This window comes from Neolamprologus brichardi, chromosome 12 (genome assembly GCF_056152115.1).
Source record: "Neolamprologus brichardi isolate AB-2024 chromosome 12, ASM5615211v1, whole genome shotgun sequence".
In the NCBI taxonomy this organism is placed as follows: Eukaryota; Metazoa; Chordata; class Actinopteri; order Cichliformes; family Cichlidae; genus Neolamprologus; species Neolamprologus brichardi.
Genome location: NC_142115.1, coordinates 9,039,862 through 9,061,835, shown reverse-complemented (window position 1 = coordinate 9,061,835; position 21,974 = coordinate 9,039,862). Strand labels below are relative to the sequence as shown.

At 39.6% G+C, this 21,974-nt stretch overlaps 3 protein-coding genes across 13 annotated transcripts in view; 2 read left to right on the top strand and 1 right to left on the bottom strand.

The window, feature by feature from the left end:
• The first annotated feature begins 10 nt into the window (after nucleotides 1-10).
• On the top strand, nucleotides 11-10,226 carry dph7 (diphthamide biosynthesis 7). Its single transcript, XM_006797572.3, has 10 exons — nucleotides 11-47; nucleotides 362-529; nucleotides 3,976-4,109; nucleotides 4,183-4,270; nucleotides 4,890-4,984; nucleotides 5,084-5,241; nucleotides 6,953-7,025; nucleotides 7,109-7,174; nucleotides 7,254-7,426; nucleotides 9,546-10,226. Exons 2-10 carry the CDS (start codon nucleotides 398-400, stop codon nucleotides 9,944-9,946), a joined length of 1,320 nt encoding a protein of 439 aa, XP_006797635.2. The 5' UTR covers nucleotides 11-47; nucleotides 362-397; the 3' UTR covers nucleotides 9,947-10,226.
• An 872-nt stretch (nucleotides 10,227-11,098) lies between these two features.
• On the bottom strand, nucleotides 11,099-12,304 carry mrpl41 (mitochondrial ribosomal protein L41). Its single transcript, XM_006797571.2, has 2 exons — nucleotides 12,165-12,304; nucleotides 11,099-11,702 (listed from the first exon to the last, which is right to left on the bottom strand). The coding sequence occupies exon 2, from the start codon at nucleotides 11,685-11,687 to the stop codon at nucleotides 11,280-11,282; it is 408 nt and encodes a 135-aa protein (XP_006797634.1). The 5' UTR covers nucleotides 11,688-11,702; nucleotides 12,165-12,304; the 3' UTR covers nucleotides 11,099-11,279.
• Nucleotides 12,305-12,578: 274 nt separating this feature from the next.
• The window catches only part of pnpla7b (patatin-like phospholipase domain containing 7b), a 29,454-nt gene continuing 20,058 nt past the window's right edge, over nucleotides 12,579-21,974 (top strand). For 4 of the 11 annotated variants that reach the window (XR_015719836.1, XM_006797570.3, XM_006797569.3 and 1 more), the window contains exons 1-11: nucleotides 12,616-12,663; nucleotides 13,315-13,364; nucleotides 14,902-14,970; nucleotides 16,314-16,401; nucleotides 16,979-17,058; nucleotides 19,479-19,573; nucleotides 19,659-19,799; nucleotides 20,137-20,296; nucleotides 20,657-20,737; nucleotides 20,890-21,018; nucleotides 21,202-21,282. Coding sequence is in view for 10 of the 11 variants with exons in the window: in XM_006797570.3 (XP_006797633.2) it covers nucleotides 13,317-13,364; nucleotides 14,902-14,970; nucleotides 16,314-16,401; nucleotides 16,979-17,058; nucleotides 19,479-19,573; nucleotides 19,659-19,799; nucleotides 20,137-20,296; nucleotides 20,657-20,737; nucleotides 20,890-21,018; nucleotides 21,202-21,282 (972 nt within the window). In the remaining variant the exon portion in view is untranslated. Of the gene's footprint in view, nucleotides 13,014-13,042; nucleotides 13,159-13,314; nucleotides 13,365-14,901; nucleotides 14,971-16,313; nucleotides 16,402-16,978; nucleotides 17,059-19,478; nucleotides 19,574-19,658; nucleotides 19,800-20,136; nucleotides 20,297-20,656; nucleotides 20,738-20,889; nucleotides 21,019-21,201; nucleotides 21,283-21,974 lie in introns of those variants that run through there. The other 7 variants (XM_035910627.2, XM_035910628.2, XM_087848985.1 and 4 more) reach the window with 7 other exon arrangements.

Sequence of the window (21,974 nt, the reverse complement as noted above, 5' to 3'; positions counted from 1 at the left end):
ATGACGTAAGGACGCTAAAAGCGTCGAGTCTCAGGGCTGGCACACATGTGAGTTTTGTTTGTTACGTGTTTCTCTGCGGTTATTCGGCATTAAACTAAACTAAAAGTGACTTTAAATGCCCATATACAAAGAATGTGTATATGAACGTTAGGAATACGGTATACGAATATGCTATAAATCTCTGACTGGTGACATTTTTGCTCTTGTGAGGCTGCAGCCAGTTATTCACAGCTTGCTAGCTAGCGACCAAAACATTTTGTTACGTTAATTAAATTTAACTAAAAATGCTTAAGATGTCGTGCACTAGTTTACTGGTCTTTTAACAACTAAGTCGTAACAGGATATATTTTGGAATTTGTAGCAACCCGTGGGATAACGGTATGCACATCAGGTATTCATGGCTTGGAAGTCGAAGACCCGCAGTCTACAGGTGTTCGACACGGAGTTGAGCGCTGACGCGGTGGAGTGGTGTCCTGTTTCACCCAACCACAGCATCCTGGCCTGCGGCACGTATCAGCTACAGAAAGGGGTGAGATTACATTCCATTACCTGTCATGGGAATAGAATTGTATACAAATGTCTTTACACCCTTCCTTCGCTTAAAATTATGAGAATTTGGTCCCGTGTACATTGTCCACCTGTTTTGGCGGTGTTGGATCACCGGATTGGATTGCTAAAAGAGGTTTGTGGCTAAAATGCTTACCTCCAGCGCTGGCTGTAAGCATTTAGACCAGATTAGTAAGAAGTAAAGAAGCCAGAGAACTCTGACCACTATGGTAATTGGTTTGTTAAAAAAAAAAAAGAAAGAAAAAAAAGTGATGGCTTGTACAATTGATGTCAGCTGACAAGTATAATATATAAAGCTTCAGTGTTTTACTTTGAATCATTAGTAGTTAGTATATTTTACCATTTAAGTCAAGTCAGGAATAGATATTAATGTGGGCTGTGATTTTTTTATTTATTTATTTTTTTTATTATTATTATTTTTTTAAATGGTGGGGTAATAGATTTACCCAGTGTCTGGGCAGAAGTTCCAGTTGTTCACTTACATAGACCTAAAATCTTTACATTTTTTGTATATGTATACAGTTCCAGTATTTGGTTCTCATATTGAACATGGACAACATTTTAAATAATGAGGTTAGTGTATGTACAAGTAATCCTAGTCTTCAGACTGGGACTTGGTTTGAGTCAGTTTCCTTTTTCCAGTCATGGCTCTGTAAGCTCTGACTGTGAGTGCCAAAGAATTGTGTGAAAGTAAGCTTAAAACCAGGATGGTTTTAAAGGCAGAGGCGTTAAGGAACTTATTTCAGACTGGGGCTAAACTGCACCATGGTCCAGTATAAGATAAATATGAGCAGAATAAAGGGTTAGTACATGCTAACAGTAAACCTTACTCCAAACTAGGAGATATTGATATTTTAAAAAAATCCAGTATTAATAGATTGGCTCTTGCTCCCCTTAAATAAAATGTTTGTTGCATTCTTTCCTAATTACCTTAACTATGTTTTCTAAGAAATTAAAACGCTTTCATATTACTAGTGATGGGCAGATGAAGCTTCATGAAGCACTGAAGCTTTTCATCCAATTGGTTCACCCCAGCGCAAAGCTTCTTGAAGCTTCATTTGCTCTAGTAGGACATCTACTGGACGTAAAAATATTAGTTGGCATGAATTTGAAGAGTGTGGCCTTTTGCACACAGCCTGTAAATGTCAACAACAAAAGGAGTGTGTAAAACATCTATATTGTAGTGATGGCAGCATACTGTGTATATTTACACTGACAGTATGGAAAATGATCATTTGGAAATGCTTAAAATGGAAATGATCATTTACTGTGAGGTGAGGTGAGGTTGGGGTGTGGACAGTGGTTGTGCTTTTGTAACGTTCAGGTATGGACAGCTACACACTGAGGCTTTGAGCCTCAGTCCTGCCCACATTTTATTCTGTAAAACTAAATTTTCACTGCTTTTATGACCTTTTTAGTGGGGAGAACATAGCTAGGATTTAATGATTTAACAAATCTTTTAAATCCTTTGTCCTCCACAATCGCTGGGAGTCCTCAATCACCATGCTAACCAGGTCTTCATGTATTTGAGATTGTTCTCCTGAGGAAAGACAACAAAAACAAAGCACAAATATAAATATCACACACGTCACTTATTGCATTGTATAATATTGTTATATCATTTAGTAACATTACTGCATGCTATATTATCATGGCATTTGATGGTTCACCTGGTCTTGCTCCACAATCGGTGTTCCCCTTATTCTCATGCAAAGCTCTGTAGTGCCTAAGCATGGATGAGGTGTTGTTGTTATATCCCAGCTCCCTGGCACATAGCAAACACTTCACCTTGTACAAAAGTAAAGACAGCTTAACATAAATTGTATTGCACCATCAGTATTATGAAAATACATCTTCTGTAGAAATTTACATACCTTGTTGGGAGGAATAAAATCAAAATGTTCCCACACAGGGGAGGACATCCTCCTCTTCTTAGCTGGCTCCTTTCTCTCCTGACTTTCTCTCCTGACTTTCTCTCCTCACTCTCATAAACCTCCAAACTGTCTCTAACTCTCACTAACCGCAACTCTCCATCAAACACCTACATTTTTGAATGAAGTCTGAGGGGTTTATATCGCTGTCATATCTCGCGGCAAAGTTCGAACCGCTTCATGAACCAGTCACGTGGTACAGCCGGGCAGCGAGGCTTCGGACGTCATCATTTTCAGCTCCTCCCATAAATGAAGCAAGCCTCGATACGCGCTTCGCGGAAACGTCCCCTCAATTACTCGACACACGCTTCGAAGCCTCGATACAGAACGTCACATCACTACATATTACGTCAGACAACTTTTTCATAGTTTTCATGTGACATCACATCTATTCAATTTAGGTAAAAGCCCTACAGTATTGGAGAGAAAAGCCCCTAGAACAATCCCTTATAAGTAAGCACTATATGATGGTGGCAAAGAAAAAAACCTTTTTAACAGGAAGAAACCTCTGACAGAAGCAGCCTCGGGGAGAGGCAGCTGTGAAAGGAAGCAGAAGAGAAAAAGGAAAGATGAGGGCAGACTGTGGGAGAGAGAAGATACAATTTAATGACAAAAAATCAAATCAAATTTTATTTGTCACATACACAGTACGATATGCAGTGAAATGCTTGGACAACTGCTCGTGACCTTAAAAAAAAAAAAGGCTATGAATAAGATAGGAAATAAATAAATAAATATGAAAAAATAAAAAAGGGGTAAATTTAACCAGGAAGGAATAAAATAAAATATAAAAAATTAAGTTAAGAATGAGATAACTGTACAACACAAATTAGAATGAAGGGTAATTTAACTGGGAAAGAATAAGATAAAATATATAAATTAAAGTTGAAAATAAGATAACTGTACAACAAAATACACAGTATAGACATATATAAACATATATAAGAATGTATGAGAAATATAAATATATATACACACAATGTGGCAGTGGTATGTAAAATGTGTGCGGGGTGAAAAGAAGTGAGTTGAGAAGAAATCCTCAAAGTTTCACAGGAAGCTCCCCCCCCTGAACCAGCCTACCTGATAGGTAGGTATGTAAGGAGAAGGATTGCCTGCTAACTCTGTTTTTTAAGTTGGTTTCCTCCTCTTGCTCTAGTGCTAGCTGGTAATTAAAGTAAACACACTCAGGAGCCACTCGGTTTGCTTACAAATGCTGTATAGGCGTATGGCATTACCAGCACACGGACTTAACTTTGTTATACAGGCACACTGGCCCAGATCACAGCAGCTCATTTAAACTCTCCCTGGAAATCATTTTTGATTACATTTATGTCATCTAACTTAAAAAAAATTACACTGCTGGCCCAGAGTGCTGCATTCATTTTATTAGACTTGGTAGCCGAATGAAGCAACCAGTGGAGTTAATGAGGACCCACCTTGATGTCTGCTCTGTGTCACTTCTGCTCTCATGTTGCAGGGAGGGGAAGAAGATGCCACCCCGAGCAGGATCGGTCGTCTCTACCTTTTTGAATTTCGGCACGAGGGACCGATGTGCCCCCCTCTCACAGAGCTGCAGCGCATGGACACCGCAGCCATTTTAGATTTGAAATGGTAAGAAAGCAGATTTGGTCAGTGTGGCTTCTGTTGTTATTTCCCTCATATTCATTGTTATGCGTGTTCATAGGTGCCACGTGCCTGTGTCAGACAGAGCAGTGCTGGGGATGGCAACAGCTACCGGGGAGCTGCAGCTGTACACACTGTCTCGCAGTCAGGTGAGAAATGTGGCATCAAAAGATTTAGACAGTGGCATGTGGGGCCTGTATTATGAAGACATCTCAGCATACCCAGAACATTTTTCCATTATCTGGATTCACTTAACCCCATCACTGGTAGTCAGGATAAAAAGTTACACAAAACTGGTTGTCAGCTCACTAAGGTAACCGAGGCTTTCCTGATCTAACAACAGAAACATGAAAGGGGCAGCAAAATCTGTCCAATCACATTGATTAGTGCACTGGAGAAGAGTAGAGTATAACTTTTCTTTATTTTTTACATATTTATTGACTTTTATAAATGTAGATATGGCTTTATTTATGGTTAATATCAGCTGATTTATTGGCCCCAAGATCAGTCGAGTCTATGATTTTGGTGTTTCATTAATTTTGCCTGTATTTAACATTTACTAGGTTTAGCACACTAACATATGCATTAAGGCCTTGATTGCCGTGTAACAGACACAGACAGCTGGAGCTGCAGTGCATGGGCACAGCAGCTATTTTAGATTCAGGCTACAGGAGGGCTGCTGTTTTTATGCCTCAGCTCTAATGTGCATTCATTTGTTGTTTTGTGTTGATGTTGTGGTGTGCACTCATGAATGTGTGTATCCAGTAGGAGGGTAGCCACAGTCTGCAGTCTCTCAGTAGTCTGGAGGTTGGAGCAGAGCGGCTGGCTCTGTCATTAGACTGGTCCACTGGAAGACTGGACAGGTCAGCTTACTGGAGACGCTACTACCTCCATAAAAGAGCCAATGTCACATGTTGTGCAAATATCATTCATATTAATACCTCACCCTGTCGTGTCAGCAGCAGTGACGTGCGGATTGTGTGCAGTGACTCTGCAGGCTGCATCAGCGTGCTCTCTCTGGCTGAAGGTGCTTTAACAACACTGTCTCAGTGGAAAGCCCATGACTTTGAGGCCTGGATCTCTGCCTTCTCTTATTGGGACACACAGCTTGTGTACTCTGGTAACATATATCCTGTCACTCTTAAAAATGAATGTGTTAATTGTTGCAAACAAAGAAAAGCGTATTCTAGAATCTTACGTATCATTTGCATAAATCCAAATAACTGAATTTTTGAGTAAGAACAAGAAACCCATCATAGCAGGTTGAAATATTAAGTAAGTACATCCTATTTCAGTTCTGAGGTTTCACATATGAATCCTTTTCAGCTTCTAAAATGATAAAATTACTACCTCAGATGAGCAACACATGCCATTATTTATGTATTTGAAACTAAGCCAAAATCCAGAAGCAGTGAGTAAAACCTTAAGTGCACCTCCTGAGTCAGAAGATTGTAGAACCAATTTTAGCAACTGTAGCTTGAAGTAGTAATTTTCTGTGTGACTTCATTAGTCTCTGACATTATTGTGGATGCATCTTGCCCTCATTCTGCTTTACTGCAGTTTATTGACGTTTGTGGGTACAGCTGTCTTAAAGTCCAGGTTTCTTTGGGTTGAGGTTCTTTGGGTAATTGCAACGTCTGTTGTATGACAGCATTTGGTCCTGAGTTTTAGCTGTTTGACTCCTCTGTTCTTTGGTATACAGAGGAGTTCATGATCAAGGTTCCCAGGTTCTGTGCCTGCAAAATAATCTCAAATCATCATCCCTCCACCACCACAGCTCCATGACAGATGGTATGAGTTGGTGTTTCACCTTGACCAAATGCTATTAAGCTGCTTCAGTATGAGATGGTATTTGTACTACTATGCAATGTTTGGTCTTCACCAAATATGGTACTGTGCATTCTAGCAAAATCTCTCCAATTTGGTCTTGTCCAAAAGTCATTGTTCCTGAAGTGTTGTGGTTTGCTCAGATGCAGCTTCATAAACCTAAGCTATATTGCGGTGTGTATTTGTTTTTGGTTTTCTTTGCCCTTTCAAATGAGACAATGTTGTTCAGTCTGATTGTACTATCAAGAAGTTTAACATTTAACATGCTAAGTGAAGCCTACATATTCTGAAATGTAGTGTTTTTTGGAGTTTCACTCGGCATTGCACAGTCTGACTTTGGGGTCAATTTGCTGGGATCGCCACTGTTTGGAAGATTTGTATTTGTCTTCAGTGTTTTCCACTTGTGACTAATAATTCTCAATGTAGAGTGATGGATTTCATATTGTTTGGAAATGGCCTTATAACCCTTCCAAGTTTAATCAATAGCAACAATTGCTCCTCTAAGTTCATTGTTTACGGCTTTCCTGCTGGGCCTTGTGCAACACACTTATGAGTGCTCCGGACCAGAAAACTGTCAAGCCGATAATCAGTATTTGATTATCGGCTCCTGGCTGATGATTGCTGATGATTAATTGGCTGCTACTCAGGCTGTTAATTCCTGTGGAAGCATATTGTCTTGGCTTTTCACACATCCCTTCTGCTTTTTGGTTTATTGTTAAATAAATGACACAGTGTAATATGCCATGTGTTGTTTATCTGATGTTGTACTTACCTAATTGTAACCTCTCCTAAGAAGCAGATGATATTTTTTTGTCCTTGTATATAAAACCTTAGATTTCAGATATGGCGTACTTTATTTTTTTATCTTGACTGTAAATCATACATATGTGCCACCAATTTGTGTGCCTTACACGGGTAGTTTGTGAGCTCACATTGATGCTGCCTCTAAATCGGCCATCTAAATATTCTCCTGTGCTGTGTCATGTGTTGTGTTTTCTCACCAGGTGGTGATGACTGTAAACTGAAAGGTTGGGATTTAAGGATCGGTCCCTCCAGCCCCACTTTCATAAGTAAAAGGTGAGGCTGATAGTGTATCAGTTTTCATGTATATATTCCATTTTGACAGTGCAGACACAAATTTATGTTGTTTTCTTTCAAAGGCACTCGATGGGTGTGTGCAGTATTCACAGCAACCCTCATCGGGAGCACATTCTGGCTACAGGCAGGTAAATATCCTGATGTTGAGCTGTTGTTGTGTAAGAGTTGTATACTTGTTGCTCCTCTCACACACTTCTCCTTCCACAGTTACGATGAGCAGGTTTTGCTGTGGGATGGCCGAAACATGCGGCAGCCCCTGAGTGAGACTCCATTGGGTGGTGGAGTGTGGAGACTGAAGTGGCATCCCAGCCATCAGCACCTGCTGCTGGCAGCCTGCATGCATAATGACTTCCACATCCTTCACTGTCAGCAGGCTCTAGGTGTGTTTGAATAAGTGATAAACAATAAAATGCTCGCTCTGAATAGAGATTGACAGACCACGTGACTTTCGCGCATTGCATGCCGGTAACTCGTGGCAAAAAATCCAAGTACCGCATCAAATGCAAGCATTTGCAGCACCGCAAAACGTTCATTCTCCGGTTCCAATACCTTCTTGCTTTTTCTTTGCCCCCCAAAAAAGTTATGTACAAAACGAAGGATAACAATGCCGGTCTGTACAAAGACAGACTTGATGAAAAGGCAAAGAAAAGATACGAGGAAAAAAATCAAAGGAGTGAAAGGTTTATACCCTTACAAGCACACAGAGTGGACAAAATACGTTAGCGTGCTGCCCAACTTTCACCACGCTCATATTTATAATTATACGGTTCTTGGAGTGAGTGCATACACTCATGAAGTTTAGTAACTTCAGGTCACTGCAACAAGCCCAGGTACAGTTTACCGACGGATGGGTACAGGACCATGAAATGCACCGTGTAGAACGAAAGACCATCGTACGTATCATAAGTTTACCAGTCTCACAAATCGTCTTCATAAATACACATTCGTTAACCGTTTATTAATAGGACCTTTAAGCTAAACGGCAATTAATTAGTAGTGGAAATAATTTCTGGTTCGCATTACAGAAATGTAGCAGTGACAATAATACTGTATGCTGTAATCGTACTGGGCAATTAGTGATACAAAAAAACCTGTTTTATCCTGTGAATAAAAGTATACGTTTTTGTCAATGTACCATGGTAATAACAGAAGCGAAACGCAATATTGTGTCAGGACAATTCACTATTTATGCACAATAAACAAATGAGCATAGCGCCACAATTTCTGTTCAGCACCAGACTTGCTTGTAACCTATATCACCAATTATGTTATATAAAATGACGTATTAACTACAACAGAAGACTGACCTTTGTGGAAATGTTTGGAGCAAACTAACCTGTGAGCTGGAGTGTTCTGAGACGTTATATTTGGTCTTTGAATGGCTGCAATCCAGGCCATCCGTCGCCTCTTTTTACTTCGGAAACATGGCTCGAATAATTTCTCTTCAACGACGTAATCCGATAAAAAAACGATCTCTTTACCCGTCGGCTTCCCGTGGCTGTCATGCGACCGGCTATTGCAGTTAATAATACAACAGCTTCTGAGAGTTTTTTGTGTTTCTTTTTATCGCTGTGTAACTGATTTCAATTGAAAGCCTGCGTGCGCTAGTACCTCTTGCCACGAGTTCCCAGAATTCTTTGCGGTTTTACCCTTGAATGACGTCACATTTTCAATCTCTATTAGACCAGCTTTAGGCCTGTGAAAACACAGTTTTCACCTCACACTTTATGTGGTGATTTTGTCTCTCCCATTGGACTGACAGCCTGCGTGGGCTGTAGCCTCTTGCCTAGTTTAGCTGGTTTGGACTCCAGAGAACTGTCTAGTTTTAGCTTCTTAAATATGAGAATTGTTTGACAATTGTCTAATTATAATTGATCTTAGCCATCTTTTTAGCTTCTCAGAGCGGAAAGGTAGCTTAATGAACTCATCATTACTATTTATAGATACTGCACAATTTGAAGAAATTAAGCAACAGAGCATATACCTTTTTGCTTTTTTTATAGGCTCTTTAAAAACGATGGACTAGAGTCCAGGCCTGAAAAGGCAAACCATGTAGCATTTTAAACCTGCATTCTTTCTAATGGCCAGCAGGGAGCCACTCCTTGTCGTGAAAAGAAGTCTGACTCTATAATAATGTATGGGAAAATGAGCATACTGCTCTATAAATCTGTTGCCTCACGAAATGCTTTCCTGATGACATTCTCTGTGTCCTCAATTTCTCAAATCAAACATGGACACGTGTCCATGTTTGCCAAGGGGTGTGTAACACACAAAAAAAAAAACTGTCTGAAACAGATGGATGCCAAACACGCCAAAATGGTGTTTGTACTTGATAGGAAAGATTCTGTGAATGGGGCTGGCAGTGTAAATAGCTTTGAATGGTGAAAGGCTTCCTTCTCTACCTGAAACATCAGTAGACCTCACATATTGTACAAATGGTTGTTTTTACCAGGAGAAATCTGTGGTTTTTTTAATAACTTACTGTTTGTTTACTTACAGAGGGCAGTGCAGGAGCATGCCCCATCGTAACCTCATACATCCTCCACAGTTCCTTGGCATATGGAGCAGACTGGTCCAGGCTGTCCCTGGAGGACCATACCCCCTGTTCCCCGCCTGCCACAGAACCAAAGGAAAGCCCTGCAGAGAGCCGAGGACACTTAAGGATTCAGTATGAATCTCCCACTGCCAGCTTTGACACTTCCCTGGAGGACGATGCTGGTCGATACATCCCAGAGGGAATTGCAGCACCTCAGACCTCCCCTGCTCCAGTTCCCACCCTCAACCCTGATGAGGATGCTCCCTCACTGTCCTGCCTGCTGGCCAGCTGCTCATTCTATGACCACATGCTCCACGTGTGGCGCTGGGACTGGATGCCAGACCAGGCTGTACAGGAGTCATAGCAATGTTGACACTATTGAAATCTAAATGTATAGCCTGACTACAGCAAGAGCATGTCATGCTGTTATTCCAGTCACTGTTTTTATCATGAAGATTCCTATACTTTGGAATGACTTATCACATTATATGCAATTAGCAAGACCCTCTATTTTCATAGTGACACTGATTTTTTTTATATAAACTTGTATTTAAGCAAAAAAAAAAGTTTATAATCCTCATACTCTTGTGTACTGTAGCTATAAGCGCAATACAACCATTCACCTACACGTTCTTTGTTTGGTTTTTTTCTTATTTAGCCCAGACCAGCTGCAGGGTAGTGTGAGGTGGTTGTTGTGGGGCTAAAATAGGGTCAAGATGCCCACTTGGCAAGCTGCATCCCTAAAGTTGAATCAAAAAACATAGCAGCTAATTGTTAATGTTAAGGAGCAGGACAAAATATCAGAAATGCACCCACAAAAATGGGTCACAGGCCATGTTGTTTGTCAGGTGACTCTCCCCTTGAAGGGAGAATTCTGTTTGTTAGCAGTGTAGCATCCAGTTTTCAAGATATCATTTTGGTGGTTTAAATCAAGTTGATTTAATTTTGGTGATATTCAGGTTAAGATCACACAACATGCGACAATCAGTAATAAATTTATATTAAGTGAGAACAAAAAAATAAAATACTGCACAAACCTGTTCAAGAGGTTCGGTTCAGTTTAGTGACTCCAGTTAGCACATGTGAGCCCTAACCCACTGCAATCGGCTACAGCTGCCTTCATCTGTACACATCTGAACTAAAGCGGCCACCCTTAGAAGTTACTCATCTCAATGTAGAGATATAATGAACCTACCTACAGAACAAAACTATTTGTACCAGACTACAATTATGCTTTTTAATGTTGTTTATTGTAATATGAGTCTATGGGGATTGATTCACTTTTAGCCAGTCGTGTGGACAGAGTACAGGTAAGTGCAATTTTAGGTACTTAATGGCCTGAAAAATAAAGCAAACTATTATGTGGTAACAGAATAATTACCACTGTGTTTAACTTTGAAATATGTCACATGTAGCTAGTCTGCATAGCCTTGAACAAGATCACCAGTCCCTCAGTGAAGACTCATAACTTAAAAAAAACACAGGAGCTCAAACCATTATAATGAATATCTGACAGTTGTGCAGTATTAGTCATGCTTTTTGTTTTATTTTTCCAGGTCATCAAATAACAAAACCTGTAAGACAAGGCCTTTTTCCTGAACAGTTTATGTTGTAGTTGATTTTCTAGAAGGGGCTCTCATCAGTTGATCTACAGCTTTCAGTCCCCAGTGAATCAGCGAGTCTTTGGAAATCCATCATTAACGTACAAAATTCTTTGGATAGAGCTTGAAGAGCTTCCCCTCCTGTGTGGGCTCAAATCCATACTTCACTAGCTGGTCTTTGCTGAAAGTGCCTGTTTCCAAGTCCTGTTTGATCTGAGGAGCCACAACCTCATTGAACAGACTCTGTGCTGTGAGTGGAGGTTCAGTTCCTTTCGGGGCACGGTATGAGACATATGGTCTGAGTTTGAATCCCTCCAAAGGAGGCACCACAAACTCCGGAATCATGGCCCGAATGGCTAGAAACTTGGAGCTGGGGAGATTCCGTCCAGCGGGCCTGGCGCCCCTGCCTTTATTATGAGTCCTTGATCCACGCTTGCTCGTGAACTCAGACATCCTGTCAGCGCCTCGCACCAGCCCCCTCATCAGCGTGGATAACACACCCATGCTGGCACAGCCTTCCTACAGGATAGAAGAGAGTAAAAACAAAACCGTTGATTTTAATAATGAAGAGTGGGTATACACCACCTCCTGAAACAGCCAAATACACTGCCAGGGAAGATGGACAACATCCTGTTAGAATATTGACGATCAATACACAAAAATTACTTTCATTTTTCACTTGGTAGTCAGGTAACAGTGATTCTTTACTGTTCAGACTGCACTCTGGGTTAGGATTAGGGTAAAACATGCGTTACATTACAGTTTAGTAAGAAACCTTTAGTGCTGATTTCTGTAACTTGTTCACCGGTTAGCTTGCTAACTAGCAAACAACTTAAATGATAGCTAAATGTAATGCTGCTTTCGAGCTCATAATTAATTTCAGATAAAATTCTGGATATTATTTGAATTTTCGATGAACTGCAGATTCAGAAATTGTTACATTCATATTTATATATCTATAAAATATTCGACTTCACTCACCTTCACCACACCGTCAGCCCAACGCTATCGAGCTGCTTCACGATCTAACAAACTGTTTGGTGATTGGACGACATTAGGCACCATCTACCAATCAAAATACGAGATGCTTGTTTCGCTGCCAGTGATTGGAGGTACGTCAATTAAGACAACTACGCAGAGACCATGAGTGGAGAAACAGCCCTTCAAAATAAAAGCTGTGTGCTCAAGGGCTGCATGCTTCGAAGGATGCAACCCACACAGCTAAATATTTCATAATCATGTTAGCATATAAAAAGATTAAAAAAATTGTCCGTGTTCAAATGAATTATGGGTATAATTTCTATGATAAAAGCTATTGTTTTTCATTCGACATCTTTAAAAAAAATCGTATATTCTATTCGGTGTTGCTGTAGCCTTTTGTCAAGAGAAGTTTTATTTTGATAGGTATGACAGGACATTTAGATTGTTTTTTCCAAAGAACTGGAAAGCACGTAAACGTAAAAACTTTGGCATAAGAAAGGTACATGGCAACATTCTTTGCTTGACTTTAGTCTAAAAAGGTAAGCTAGAGATTGTATATTGCGGTTTATCACCGAGGGACTCTGTCAGCGCAGACCTACTAGTTTAGTGTTTCTTTTCCACTCCATTGTCCTCTTGGGTAACGGAACAGAGCTACACACACATATACACATGCAAAAGTGAGAATTACAACTTTACAGTTAAAGTTAAATGTGATATTAGAGGTAAGGTTGGAGCTGTAGGTAGAAGCTGTTTCCATATTACGTTGGAATCCCGTCAACCAGGATCAGCCTCGTTATGATCCGTGTTGTATTTGGATCTTTTATATGATGACAAGCAAATAAGCGAGAAGTAAGTTTAGTAAACAACGTGAAAACGTTGTCTTTCCCCATGTCGAGCTTTGTACTAATTCAGATATAGATACGCATGCGGCAGGGTTGCAGTGTGTCAGCGCGGGAGGGAGTGTCTGGTTACCAACAGTCAGTGAGAGCGGGAGGTGATCTTTAACCCAGATTTCTGCTCTGTGACCTCGTTTCGATCAGCTGGCGAGAACAAAAATTTAATGAGTAAAGAGTCACATGAAAGGTTAGGCTTTGCAAAGTTTTCAAACATTGTTTTAGGGTGGCCTTTTCTTTCTTTCTTTTTAAAATAGGCATGGAAGACAATGATGAAGAGGAGCTCTGCAATAAGTCCAGTAATCCAGTAAGTCATCTGTTAAACTTCAGTGTCTAAGTCTTATGTCCTTAAAGCTACGTAAAAAAACTCCCTCTGCTAATTGAATGATAATTTACACTGCAGAGTTGCAGCACCTCATTATAAAGACTTAGTGTAGCTGTTCACCTCAGTCAGATCAGAATACTTTATTAACCCCAGGAGAAAATAGTTTTGTTATAGATGCTCAATTAAAATACAAATATGAAAGATGGAGCATGTAAATCTTCTATATAAATAATAAGGCCCTCAAAGAGCAATGTTGAATAAAATATTACAAAGTAAGTGATGCATGTACAAGAAAGAAGTAAACAAGATATTGTAAACAAGATATTACAAGTGAATATAATCCCAGAGGAGTCGTAAAGATTAAACCCACAGATAGACCCATAAAGAGTTTAATTTCCGCAGGTAGGAATGATTTGGCATGTGGTGCATCGTGTTCAAATGGCTTACTTGAGTCAGAAGATAAAAAGAACTAAGGGGCATAAGATAAGAGAAAATATTAGATGTACCATAAGGTGAGGATGATTTTGAGCTGTGATTCATGCAAACATGCTCTAGTAGTAGAACATGTAATCAGTAAAAGAAACCGTTTATGTCTTTCCCCCCATAAAGACAACATTAATGACAGGGTTTTGACACCTCAGTATATATGAATAAAGTTCTGGTTTGATGACTACCAGTATGTTAGTTTATGAGTTTTTCCAAGGGCAACTACATAGTCAAAGATCACCCTCACTAACATCTGATGCACACCAAGTCATTTTGTTCTATAAGAAGGCCTGAAATATGACAGAAAAGAGCTTCAAGGCTTACTCCTAGTCTGCTTTCATTGAGTAAGAAGTTAAGGGGTTGTTACATGGAAACAAGAAAGCAAATAAAAAATAATTTCAGTCTGAAGAAAGTTAATGGGGGATGACTTAAAACAATTTGTTTTAGAGGTTGAACTGTAGGGCTGTACAAAGGACCAGCATAGAGTAATTAAGAAATCAAATCAAATCAAAATGTATTTATATAGCACATATTAAAACAACAGTGTTGACCATAGTGCTTCACAGTCAGTAAAAACATGAGACAATTAAAACAAACAATAAAACAGGACAACAAACAATAGGTAACAACACAATAAGCTAGAACAGCCAACTAGTTAGAATCAAAGGCCAAAGTAAAAAGATACGTTTTAAGACGTGATTTAAAAGACTGGATAGACTCGGCAGTACGAATATGAACAGGGAGGTAATTATAACTTTGAGTACATAAAATAAGTCTAATAGACCCCAGGAATAAAAACACGGAGCTGGAAATTAACAGATATTTTCCACTGTGGCTCTCAATTACAACTAATATATTATAGAATATTGTGCAATGCTTTATCAGACTGTAAGATCTTTTGTGTGAAAACAGACTGTATTTTAATCTTGTCTTGACTGTTCCCAACCCTGATTCTTTTCTGAATGCACACCCTGGCTCACCTTCAGCTGTGAGTTATTTCATTTCCTTTGTGTTGTCTCTGACGTTTCATAAGCTGGTTCCGCTGGATAGGCTTAAGGCCACGATGGAACTTTTTGTGGAGGAACGGACAGAAGCCAATATGGTAAACAGTGGAAGTTGGCTTGTGTGCCTTTATATACTAAACGATATATAACAAAAAACTGAAAGGAAACAAAAGAAAGAATTAAGTAAATTCATGAAAATAGTGACTAAGTGTGAATGCTTTCTATTATTACTGTATGTTTAAATATTATTTATATTCCTTTAAAGGTACTCATTGTATTCAGAATAAGTTAAATTTAGAAGAATTTCCACCAGCAGGGGTGGTGTTTTACTTTCTGGTAAAAGACCACCCCTGCTAGTGAAAATTGTCCACCCATGTAATAAGAAAATGCAGTATTTAGCCTGACAAATATTCTGTTTAACAGACAAAAGCTACAACCTATTGATCCTTCAATACATAGATATATACATCTGTAGATTGATGTAGTGATCTGTTGATAGAGAGATCTATAACTATCAGGTGATAAGAAGCCAGTTGAATGGTAGAAAAAGATCCAAGCCAATGCATGCACCCTGTCGGTCATTAGATACCCAGCTGGAATAATAAGCTGGTCACAGGAGGAGATAGATGCCACCGAGGTCTTCACATGTATTCTAACGCCCTAAGGCTCTATGAGCAACAGAAAGAGGGAGGGTGAGGGTTAAGGAGTGTCAGAGCCACAATCCAAGATGAAACACGAAGCATCTGCGAATACATCCCTTTGCATGGGATGTTCCATTGACAGAGAGAGGAAGTGGCAGACATCAAGAAATCCTACCAGTGGCCAGAAATGGGGGGACTAAAGAAAAGGATAGAGGTTTTTTGTCATGGCAGCACAAGAACAGGCACTAAGCATCAGATCAATGGAGACAGGACTCTATCACAGCTGACAGGTTCTAGACTGCAAAGGTGCCATGGAACTGATCAACACAGAGCAGCAGGATGCAAGGTGCAAGCTGAGACTGCAAACACCGAGGCACAACCAGTTGGCTAAAATCTGGAACATCTGTACCACATATGGACAAGAAGTCCCCAAGTCCAGATGGGGGATACCACTAAAGGTGGTTGAGAACGGTGGAGCTAAGGTCCTGTGGGACTTCCAGTTCAGGACAGACTAGCAGGCGCTGGCACAGTGGGGTTTGACAAGGAGCAGCACCATCTTGTGGTAAAAGTTGGTCTTGCATGAAAGTATGGTTTGGTCCTATTTTAACTTAAGCTGTTTATTTTCTCATTACAACACAGGCAAGCTTTTTAAATACTCTGTTGACAGCCTTAGTTGAAGGTTTGAATATACAAGGAGTACTTTTAAAATGTGTTTTAGCTTTTACTTTTTTAGGTACACAAATGTGCAAGTGAAAGTGTTTTGATGTTGGGTATGCTGTTTTTTTTTTAATTTCTTCCAGTGGACAGCTGTACTGATCGGAGCAGTGATGGTGATGTCTGTCGTTGGAGTTGTTGTGTTCCTCCTTTACAGACGATACAAACTATCAAGTCAGTTCTCTGCAGGCTGCACACCCCAAACCCATGCTGTTTCAGTGTATCTAAAAACATTCAGTGATGAACAAGTTGCAGAGCTCAGAGTCATAAACCTTATAGTTTAAGTATAAGAGTTTTCTGGTCTACCATTGATATAACTGTTTTAGCTGATGTTTGTTGTTAAAGTATTACTGCAGGGTGAGGTTTAAATGCAAAAATAGCTTATAAAACGTTTTGAATGTAAACTATTAGATACTAAATACTATTTGTACTACTATTTCTGTCTTGGTTAGTTACATTAAACAGGTGCAACTGAAACAAAGAGGTGGACAAACTGTCCATAAGTTAATGTAATTCAAGTCAATGATGGTATGTCTTCAGCCCTGATTTAAAATACATAAATAACTTAGTAATAACAGAGTTGCAGTAAAAATGTGACAGTAAGGTGACCTTTAGCAGATAGCCTGAGACTATTGGACAGTGCTTATTGAAGGAGAAGTGTTTTATAATTCAACAGTTACATTGCAGAGTTAGATTTCCTGCTCTGTGCTGAGCACAGACAGATCTTACAGAGGTTTTGTGGTTCTTTTAGAGGAGGAGGCTGGGGTCCCCCACTACCGTTTTAGGAAGCGAGACAAAGTGATGTTCTACGGCCGAAAGATCATGAGAAAGGTAAGTTATTTCCTGATGCACACTTTGAGGGCACCATCACCCCCAGCAGGCACCCTTCTGTTGTGTGTGTTTTATAAACCATGTGTCCACAGTCTTTGTTGTCTGTTATCTTATTTTGTTTTCCTTTTATTAATCAAGCTAAAGATGATGGCAAGAAACAAACTTATTCAGGAATCTTGATGACTCATTTGAATGCTATTTTTATATACTTCACTGCATGATCACTAATAGTTTGCAGAAGTCTTTACTGAGTGACAAATGTTAGCTGAGGTTGCACTGAGCATTTTTTGAGTAATTGATGATACTTAAAAAAATAGAAAATTTTACAGAGAAAAACAAAACCTCAACGTCATGTATATGCTGTACAAGTTACAGAGAACCTCAATCTCTTATAAGCAATCATTTAGTGAAACAGAAGAGACCTTGGGCAAAACCATAGACTGTATATAAAAGATGGACATAGCCACCATTATGTTACTTACCCAATTCAGGACTCTGCATTTCAAGGTATTTCAAGGCCTCACCATTAGTGTTTTGGCCACCATAGTGTGAGGCTTTTCAGAGCTAAAAGTGACTGTAATTGTACAAGAGTGTGGAGCACTAACTTATCAGCTAACATGTGTATTCCAAAAATACCCGAAGTTCACCCACTAAAACTGAAGCACAAACTTGCTGAATCGTCTGTAGGCACCAACAAGACAAACAGAGTCAAGATGTTCAGTTCAGTGACTCAGGCTCTGCTAGTTACTAAAGCATTTTAACACAAGGGTTTATGGGGAATAGTCATAGACAGGAGAACAGACAGTATAGTCAACCAATCATCCATTGGTTTGTCATATTCAGTTTTGAATCCTGGGAGTAACAGTTTTTGCTGTCACCATCTTGCTGTCTTGAAATTTAACCCTTTAAAACCGGTCGGAGCGTGTCCGCTCCGTTTTGCGTAACTATTTTTAAATCCACATAGAACCAGTTAGCACAATGATTTTTTTGGCATATGAAACTGTAGTAGTTGTACTTACATCTTATGCCATCAGCTTGCCCTAGGTCACGGTTTCCTTCCACATATAGCTTTGCAAAATATACTTTACAGTATATAAAAATTGGTCTATCTCAAAAATAAAACTATGAAGACACTCAAAATAAATTTCCTGTGATGGGAAACTATTTTGTGTAACTTTTTTGTATTTACAGTTTTGAGGGATAAACCTCTTAAATTTCTCTAACTAGAAATATATGGGGAAAAAAACAAAAACGATTTTCAATTTTTTTTGTACTTTATTGCACTTTTTTGCAATTTATGTAGTTACTATAGACTTAATGCATACATATTATTAAAATTTGGGCTATAACGGTTGTATTGATGTATAGCAACTTGAAATGCTCCCAAAAATGGCACTACAGCATGTAAAAATATAAAGATAAGCTCTGGTGGACTTGGTTCTATGGTAGGTCTTATAGGGTTAATGTAATTAGTGAGCGGCAGATCTGACTGTGGATCCACCCACTCATTTGATAATGACTTGTCCTGAGCATTTCCTGGATAACTGTCCTTCTGGCACTGAGTTTACTTGATGTTTCACTCATTGTGACCCAAAATGAGCCACTGACACCATAAACGCGGTTGGAAAAAGAAGTATTTTTCCACATCTTTCTTTAGGACCAGAAGTGTTTTTGCAGCCACAATTACTGAGGCCTTTAAAAATAATGCAGTCTTAAAGCTTTACTTTTCACACCTGGAAGCTGTGTACATCTTTTAAACTGTCCATGGGAATTAATTTCTTTTGAAGGTGGCCTTAGTTTAGGAACTGTAGTTTTTGGCACTTTTGCATCAGTTTTATTTATTTCTTTAGCTTGGAAGTTGCCACTTTGGCAAAACCTTGCTAGGAAAAATTCCAGTTTCCTACAATCCCGTTGGGGGATGAGAGGGAAGAAGGAGGGAGAAAAGAGAAGCAAACACAAACTACAAGAGAGAGAAGACAAAAGTCAGTGACAAGCAATAATGGCTTATAAATGCTGAATGCACTTCCAGTTCATTGGCAAAACCTTTAAAAAAAATTTCTAACAACCTTCTAACTTGAGTATTTTTAGCTAAACTTTTTAACATTGCATCATAGGAGGTTATAACAAAGGGATGGTTAGTGGTTACACGATACCACCTGGAAGATATGGTCGTTGATTTTTCCTTTGTGACTGCAGTGTATGGTCATCTTAACTGAATGCTGTCCAGACAGATTAGTGATGACAAATCACAAAGACATTAGTGTGCTGGAATTTAGCTGGTGCTAACAGCCTTGTCATTAGGCATGGCTGATAGAGAGAATCATATACCTTACAGTATCTATATCTATCTATACTGGTACGTGTATTATCATCAGAATGCCTTCTGTGTAGCATCATGTTTCTCTTTCTTGCTGTTGCAGGTTCAGACACTTTCCTCGGTGCCTGCTTCCAACTCAAACTCAGCTGTGCGGCAGCGAGTGAGGAAGAGGACTAAAGTTCTTTCTATAGCTCGCAAGTGAGCCCCTGTATAAACAGAAGAAGAAACATAGTGTAAAAAAAAGCAAAACAGCAACAAAGTGTGATGAGTGTGTCTGTTTTAGGATCCTGCGCATTCGTAGGGAGCCCCCGACCCTGCAGCCCAAGGAGCCTCCTCCCTGCCTGCTGGAGGCTGACCTCACTGAGTTTGACGTGCAGAACTCCCATTTACCCTCTGAAGTGCTGTACATGCTGAAAAATGTCAGGTCAGTACTCTTGATACATAATGGTCCTCATTCAGCACCAAACTCATAAAGTAAAGTGATTCACAGAGTGCTAATGAGTGTTAATGTCAAATTAATAATTTGAATAATTCACTCAATTTTTATATTTATATTTCAATGGGTGAGCCTGGTGTCCATGCAATTCCGTCTTGGGGACCTTCAAATGCAACTTAGTGTTATCTGTAAACCAGAAAAGAATGACTAGGTCATTGTAAGGATTCATCTGTGGTTTCACAATCAGTATTAGGCATATTCATTCTTTGATATGTAGCATGATTATCCCAGCTAGCAGTAACAGAACTATGCCGTGCACACACAGGGTGCTCGGGCACTTTGAGAAACCTCTGTTTTTGGAGCTGTGTCGTCACATGGTGCTGATCCAGCTGCACCAAGGAGAGGGACTCTTCCGACCCGGTGACACTGATGACAGCATTTACGTGGTTCAAGATGGCCGCCTGGAGCTGTGCATCCACGAGAGTGTAAGCACCCGTGCAGCTTCATACCGTTAAATGAGCTGTTCTTTCTGTTAGGTCAAAATGATTTATCATGCCAGCTTGAAAAAAAAAAGGACCTCAATTGAATGGAATATTCTCTTTCTCTCTTTGTAAAGCCTAGGGATGGTTGTGCTGGAAAGTACCAGTAGATCAGCAGTTTCTGAAATCGTCAGACCAGCCCATTATCACCAACAACCATGCCATGTTCCAAGTTATTTAAATCACCTTCCTTCCCCATTCTGTTGCTCAGCTTCACCAGGATGTCTTGATCTATGTGACTGGCTCGGTTCTTGTGTGCTGTTTTTCTGTTCTGATGTTCTGTTCTCACTGTGTTTATTACTGCAGGATGGCACTGATGCTGTAGTGAAGGAGGTGTTACCTGGAGACAGCGTTCACAGTTTGCTCAGCATCCTGGACATCATCACTGTATGTGTGCGGTCCCTCTCTCTCTTCATATATCTCTCACTGCACTGCTAATTGAGGAATTCTTTTTGCATTTTCTGTATTAGCAATTTCTTGGTTTCATAAAGCATTTTACTGCGAAACATCTCCTCTGATCTGCATCATTTAATTTTCAGGGTTACCCAGCACCTTATAAGACAGTATCTGCGAGAGCTGCAGTTCCCTCAGCTGTCCTGCGTCTTCCAGCTGCAGCTTTTCAGTCAGTGTTTGAGAAGTATCCAGAAACTCTGGTTCGTGTCATCCAGGTAAAGTGTCCACAGAAAAAAATGAATCATATTATTTATTAGCTGGGCTGCAAATACTGTATGTATGCTCTCCACGAGTAAATAACATTCAGCAAAGCACAGGGCGATGATTAAACTGAATCCACACTGTACAGCTAAAAAAAAAACACATTTTCTCTGTCACCTTTCCTTCTTGTCCTGTAGATCATAATGGTGCGGCTTCAGAGAGTGACATTTCTTGCCTTACACAACTACCTTGGCCTTACCACTGAGCTCTTCAACCCGGTAGTGCTCTTTCATTTACCAGTACTCCAGACTGTAACCTGTGACATGAATAGTGCAAAACTGTTTTTGATTGGATAATTTCTCCTTGCACTCTTGTGTTGTTGCCTTCTTTTATTAACTCATCATTTTTTCCAGTTATAAAACACTGTCTCAAAACAGAGAGTAGTGTTTACATATAAAGACACTGAGTAAATCCGCAAACAGGTTGTTTGGTAGGACTGGTACTGTACAGTACTACCATTGGTAAAGACAAAATTCCACAGGACACATTTAACCAAGTAATCTTGCTAACAGAAGTACTTTGTGCTTTCTGCTCATGTCATGTGAGCCTTATCTTTGTTTCTGCCATTCTTTTCTGTTGCAAAAGCTTTTTATGTTTGTTTTTTCAAAGTGTTTTCTTCAGAGCACATATTTAGTTGTCCTGCAAGGTGTGAGTTATCATTGATAGTGACAAGTACCCTAATGATATCAGCATATAACAATTGTTCTCCATAATCTCAAGAGACCCCTGATTTTTCTTCGAGGCTGCTAAGTTACCGACCTAGAGTTCTTACCAGAGTTTAGATTTTGGGAATACTATCAGAATATTTGAATTTTGACTTTTTCAATTTTTTTACCCAAGACCTATGTCTTTATCCAAAACATAGGGGTGCTTTTAAGGTTGGTTGGTCAGCTGCAGACTCCTAGAGGTA

Coding starts and splice junctions, on each gene's coding strand:
- dph7 (XM_006797572.3), top strand. CDS start 398: ATGGCTTGGAAGTCGAAGACCCGCAGTCTACAGGTGTTCGACACGGAG. Junction 5,242..6,952: donor CACACAGCTTGTGTACTCTG/GTAACATATATC, acceptor TTTTCTCACCAG/GTGGTGATGACTGTAAACTG. Junction 7,175..7,253: donor CACATTCTGGCTACAGGCAG/GTAAATATCCTG, acceptor CTCCTTCCACAG/TTACGATGAGCAGGTTTTGC.
- mrpl41 (XM_006797571.2), bottom strand. CDS start 11,687: ATGGGTGTGTTATCCACGCTGATGAGGGGGCTGGTGCGAGGCGCTGAC.